Raw genomic sequence first — 6121 nt, forward strand, 5'->3', positions numbered from 1 at the left:
CTGCCGATGCAGGGGACGCGGGTTCGTGCCCCGGTCCGGGAGGATCCCACATGCCGCGGAGCGGCTGGGCCCGTGGGCCATGGCCGCTGGGCCTGCGCGTCCGGAGCCTGTGCTCCGCAACGGGAGAGGCCACAACAGTGAGAGGCCCGCGTACTGGAAAAAAAAAAAAAAAAAAGAGAAGCCAAGGAGGGGGGACCTGGGATCCCAGGTCCTTGAAAGTGTCTGGTTTACCCTAAAGTGGTGGTTCTCAAACTTGAGCTTGTATCCGAATCACCTGGAGGCCTTGTTAAAACCCAGAGGGCTCTGCCCCACCTCCAGAGCTTCCAATGCTTGGGTCTGGGATGGGGCCCGAGAATTGGCCTTTCCAATAAACTCCCAGGGGATGCTGACGCTGCTGGAAGATGGTGAACACAAAGGTGAGGGGCGACGGCGGCCCACAGCAGGGTCCAGGCAGGGGTGCGGCAGCAGACCCCCCCTGGAGGTGGTGGTCTCCCCGTAGGGCCTCTGGGATCACAGGGCCAAGGAGAAACAAGGAGCCCTGTTCAGGCCGCCCCCTCCGCCCCCGGCTGCCCCTAGAGGGGAAAGCAGCCTGGTGGAGGGAGCACAGGCTGGGGGCAGGCAGACCCAATGCGACTCCCGACCCTGTCACGGGAGCCAGTGTCCTTGGGCAAGTGTCCTGTTCGGTAATTCAGGTGTTAATGGTGCCACACGGTTCTCACTGGGATGACGTATATAAAACATATGCTCAGTAAGTGCTGCTCTTTCAGTCCAGTCCCTGACCTGCCTTTTGCCGCTGACGACTGATAACAGTGCCGTTGGGTTTTTGACCGTCGAGTGCGAGACTTCACATTTACCTCCACTCAGTTTAGTTCTGTCGGTTTGAAGCCATCATTCCAGCCTGCTAAGACGCTGTCACCTGGCAGCCTGCCTGCTCTTCCTACATCAGCATTCCCGATACCATACTGCATGTCTTAGGGTCCGGCGGGGGCAGGACAGCAGGGCTTCCTCCCGACGTCAGGGAAGAAACAGTTCCTAACTTACCGCTTCCGGCGCTCGGACCCAGGAAGCTGCCTTCATGGTTTCTACTGAGTCTTTGCACCCCAACTGGAAACACCAACTTAAAAAAAAAAATGGAAGTGGTAGAGGAAAGAAGGGTCCTGTGTACTCACCCTGGTGTGTGTTGCCACGCGGATACTTCCTGTGTAAACTGCAAAGCCTAAGAGATACCAGACCTGGGCAGCTTCAGAAGGGGGTGCTTTGGGGGATTCTCCCCTCAGTGGACCCTCTTCCCCATGAATAAACCACCAAAAAGAGAGAGAGAACTTAGGAACGAACTTCTAATAGAATTTAATGTTTTCAAGGATGGGACGGGCTGCGGCCTGAGGGGATAAACAGGGATTTCCGAAAGGCACAGCGGTCCCAGAGGGCTGGGCTGGGCTGACTGGACGGCAAGGTCACCAGGTACTTTCTCTCTCCCTTCTCTCAGAACATTCTGGAACCACGGCTGCTCCTTAAACCCGAACTTGCTGTTGCTCCTTCTTCTTCACCTCTGCCCAGATGTCTGACAGGTCCTGGATAAACTGCTGGATCTAGCAAGGCCAGGGGACCGCAGTTAATCCCAGCAGGCGACAAGCCACCCATCCAGAAATGTCCAGGCATAACCTGCTTGTAAGGAGTCACCATTTCCTGTGACCGACTTTCCCTCATTTGACAATTATTCTAGTTGACATGGAGAATGAGGCTTAGCAGACTAGAAGTGATGAACATGGACGGAGTTGGGAACCCCTAGAAGAAGACGCACTGAGAGGATGAAGTACAGGCTGACAGTCTAACAAAGGGAGACAAAGGGAGGATCCTAAGCGGACTCAGAGGCTACACGCACTTAGCAGGAAGGGGTCAGCCAGGGTCAGGGCAGACGGCTCTCCACTATTTAAAAGCCTTCAAGGAGGTCATTTGCTTGAAACCCAGAACTGATGTTCGCTATGATCATCTTGAGTCATCAAGGGAAGTTTAAATTCTATTCACTAACTTTTGTTGTAAAGAACATGCAATCAGTATGACATAGCGAAAAAGCACAGCCACACAAGTCAGGGTCCTGCAATCTAAACACCCATCAGCAGACGAATGGATAAAGAAGATGTGGTATACACACACACACACACACACACACACACACACACAAATGGAATATTACTTGCCATAAAAAAGAATGAAATAATGCCATTTGCAGGAACATGGATGGACCTAGAGATTATCATACTAAGTCAAGTAAGTCAGACAAAGACAAATATTATATCACTTATATGTGGAATCTAAAAAATAGTACAAATGAACTTATTTACAAAACAGCAACAGACTCACAGACATAGAAAACAAACTTACGGTTAACGAAGGGGAAAAACAAAAACAAACAAAAAAACCCCCCAAAAAACTATAATGGAAAAGAATTGAAAATAAAAGAATATGGATATATACATACATACGTATAAATGAATCACTTTGCTGTTCGGCTGAAACTACAATATTTACAATTTACAATATTGTAAACCAACTATACTTCACTTTAAAAAAGGATGACGACCTGGGGTCCTGATGCAGCTCTGGGGAAATCACTTCATCTTTCTGGGACTCAGTTTATCTTTAAAAAGGGAAGAGGGAGAAAAGGTTGGCCTAGATGGCCTTTAAGATCTCAGTCCTAAAATTTCTCCTTTTTAAGAATGTTCTTAAATATGGGGCTACACAGACTGTCCAACACTCTCAAAAGCCCAGTTAGTTGCTAATACTGTTACTATTACCAACATAATTCCTATTTTGCAAGAGAGGAGAGAAACAAACAGTGACTGAATTAGAGCAACTTTCCCAAGGTTATAGAGATGACAAGTCCAGTATTTCCCAAACTATGTTCTTGTAGTAAGTAATCACCTATCCCAAAAAGGGTCTGTGGTCAAGTAAGTTTTAGAAACTTTATCTGCTTGGAGAGTCTCAGGGCAGAACCATAGCAAAGGCACTGTGAAGTCCTGTATTTTAAAACCAGCCACCTTTGTTTAACTTGAGTTTTCTAAATTTTGTAGACCGTAGAGCCCGTTTATTTCCCTGGAGGAGACTTACTACCATCCTGGGATTCTAGGGTTTGCCAAGCACGGTTTGGAAAATGCTGCTCCAGTTTGGGCTTTATTCAGAAACAATAATGCTCAACCTTCCACACACACTATACTGAACGCAAATCGTCTTGGCCTTTTGCAAAATCACTTTCCCTGAGTGGTACCTCGTTCCTGATTCTAAGTAAGTGGCTGCTTTCTGAAGCCCATGCGTGGATCTGTTGGAGGGACACTGCTGAGAACATCATTTCACTGAGTGTCTCTGAAGCCTCCTTGAAAATGTTCAGCTAGAGGTTAAGTGCTGGGAACGTTTCGCTCTTTCTGAAGAAACCATGTGTTTTCTTATTTTGGTACAAGAACTATGTGTTGCTTTTGCTTCTGGTTACCAGGAAGCTCAGAGCCAACTACTGTCCCTGTTGAACTACTGTCCTCTATAATCCAAAAATCCAGAGTCCATACATCTCTCTCTCGCCTTGACCTCAGATTTTAACTTATATTTTCCCAGGTCTTTATTTTTCTTTTTTCAGGCTACTTAATCACGTGTGTGTAGGCTCATATCCTACAGGAATGAAGTGGAATATTTAAAAATAACATTTGGGCAATATGAGGAATTCCTATCGAAGCAGATCAAGGTTGAGATCACTGCTCGATGCTGGGGGCCTGGGTTCGATCTTTGGTGGGGGAACTAAGATCCCACAAGCCGTGCAGCCGAAAAAAAAAAAAAAAAAAGAGGTTGAGAGGGAGTCCGAAAGCTCAGAATTTGGAGTGGATGGACTGTAAGCTATGGTCTGAGCAGGGGATGCTCGCCCACCACCTCCTGCCCCACCTTTCTTTACAACGGCTGAAGGAGAGGGATCTGAGGACGGCTGGGCGTCCTGAGACCCTACTGCCGGGGAGAGGGGTCTACGAGGCCAAAACTCTTTTTATAATAATACTAAGATGTTACTTGTCTTTTTTGCTCTTATTTTCTTGAGAGTCTACAGGGGCTTTTACCAGAGTGGGATGTGCCCGTGACGTAGGCCATCACGACAGGCTGAATGCAGAAGCAGGTGTGGCAATCCACCTGTCCTCCAGGGAGCCACACATTCAAGGGATTTGCATAAATACTTTTTGAAAACGTGTTTTTCATTAAAAATGCTGTATGTGGGGCTTCCCTGGTGGCGCAGTGGTTGAGAGTCTGCCTGCCGATGCAGGGGACACGGGTTCGAGCCCTGGTCTGGGAGGATCCCACATGCCGCGGAGCAACTGGACCCGTGAGCCACAACTACTGAGCCTGCACTTCTGGAGCCTGTGCTCCGCAACGAGAGAGGCCGCGACAGAGAGAGGCCCGCGCACCGCGATGAAGAGTGGCCCCCACTGGCCACAACTAGAGAAAGCCCTCGCACAGAAACGAAGACCCAACACAGCCAAAAATAAATAAATAAATAAAAAATTTAAAAATGCTATTTGTGTTAATGTGCTTCTTACTGTCATTTCTAAATGAATTACTTTTAATTTTTCTGCTTGAGTTTCTAATGAGGAAACATCAATTGATAGAACCCATATAAACAGAAGCTCTTTGAGGGTCTTCAATAAATTTTATGAGTGTAAAGGTATCCTGCTACCAAAAAAGGTTGAGGAGCGCTATTTCAGAACAACTTTTCTTACAAATTCCCTTTACAGTCTTTGGACTGTTAATAATTCTGCTCTAATAAGCCTTACGATGCAGGCTGATTCTTTGGTTTAAGGAAATCCTACTTCCCAGCTGGTCAATCTGCCTGGCATTGTTCTAGATGCTGGGGATACAGCAGGAAAAAAGCAAACAGAAATCCCAGCCCTTGGGAGCCTACTTTCTACTATTTCATGGCAGAGCTAAAGGCTTTTGCCAAAAAGGATAAATAATTAATCATGGTTCTCTGCACGTTACAAGAAGCACGGCTACTGCATCTGCTGGTGCAGCTTCCCAGACTGCGGGATGCGGGTACCTTTGGTCAGAAGTGAGACCGTTTCAGGTGGCACACGGACATGGCATCCAATAGCTTTGAATCATACAGTGAAAAAGTCATTTCCTTTCAATTACTTCAAAGAGAAAAATCTCAGAATGGTACTAATATGACTCTGACCCTTCCCTGCCCTTGCTGATTTCCCTCCCCGCACCACCCGCCAATTTTCTCTTTTCCCCAAGCGTGGGGGTCAGTCACAAGCCTTCAGCATCTCACTAGAACTTAATAAGACGCAGTAGCGGGTCCCTGCAGTAGGGGCCAATAGAGCCTTAGCGCTAATGCAGTGGTTCTCAAAGTGTGGAACCCAGACCAGCACCATCACCTGGAAACTTGCTGAAAATGGAAATTCATGGCTTTTCATCTCGGACCCACCGAGTCTGAGACTCTGGGGGTGGGATTCAGCGATACGCCCCAGCCCCCAGGTGATTCTCATGCTGCGAAAATTTGAGAAGCACCTACTCTGTAGGAATCACGCCTCTGCCCAACCCATGGAGAACCATCGTGGCTCAGTCGAGCCAGCTGGCCAGGCACTTGGGCCTCCTCTTACCGTGTCCAGCTGTTTGTGCGTGTCCTCCAGGGACACGGAGCTCGCCTCCTTCAGCTGCTTGCTCACGATCTGGAAGAGGTTCAGCGTTGCCATCTTAATGGTGCCAAGCAAGAGGGTCTTCTTGGCGGCGGTGTTCTGGATGTGCGCCCAGCGAGATTCCTGGGGAGGAGAATGAGGGCAGGGCGTGAGTGCTAGGAGTGCGTGCGCGTGTGTGTGTGTTTGTGTGTGTGTGTCCCTTACCCACCCGGGGCGCTCACCCAGATGATGACGTCGCTGCGGGCGCGGTCGAAGCGCATCTGCAGGCGCGCCAGCTCGTTGTTGTGCTGCAGGATCTCGTCGTCCTTCTCCTCCTTGTAGCGCGCCAGCCGGGCCTTAGCGCGCTCGACCTTCTCCTGGCCCTCCTGCGCCGACTGCATGAGGTCGTGGTGCATGCTCACCAGCGTATTGTAGCGCGCGATTACCTCGTGGATCTCTTCGAACTGCGGGCGGGGATG

General features: G+C 48.9%; 1 protein-coding gene across 2 annotated transcripts in view; it reads right to left on the reverse strand.

Annotated features, from left to right (window-relative positions):
* Positions 1-1323: 1323 nt before the first annotated feature.
* Positions 1324-6121, reverse strand: part of CCDC42 (coiled-coil domain containing 42) — a 12648-nt gene continuing 7850 nt past the window's right edge. The window contains exons 5-7 of one of the 2 annotated variants that reach the window (XM_024748462.1): positions 5885-6106; positions 5628-5786; positions 1324-1589 (exon numbers count right to left, since the gene is read on the reverse strand). In XM_024748462.1, the coding sequence (XP_024604230.1) occupies positions 1512-1589; positions 5628-5786; positions 5885-6106 (459 nt within the window). In that variant the 3' untranslated portion in view covers positions 1324-1511. The remainder of the gene's footprint in view (positions 1590-5627; positions 5787-5884; positions 6107-6121) is intronic. The other variant, XM_024748463.1, reaches the window with a different exon arrangement.

This window comes from Neophocaena asiaeorientalis, unplaced genomic scaffold (genome assembly GCF_003031525.2).
Source record: "Neophocaena asiaeorientalis asiaeorientalis breed wild unplaced genomic scaffold, Neophocaena_asiaeorientalis_V1.1 scaffold543, whole genome shotgun sequence".
Classification (NCBI taxonomy): domain Eukaryota; kingdom Metazoa; phylum Chordata; class Mammalia; order Artiodactyla; family Phocoenidae; genus Neophocaena; species Neophocaena asiaeorientalis.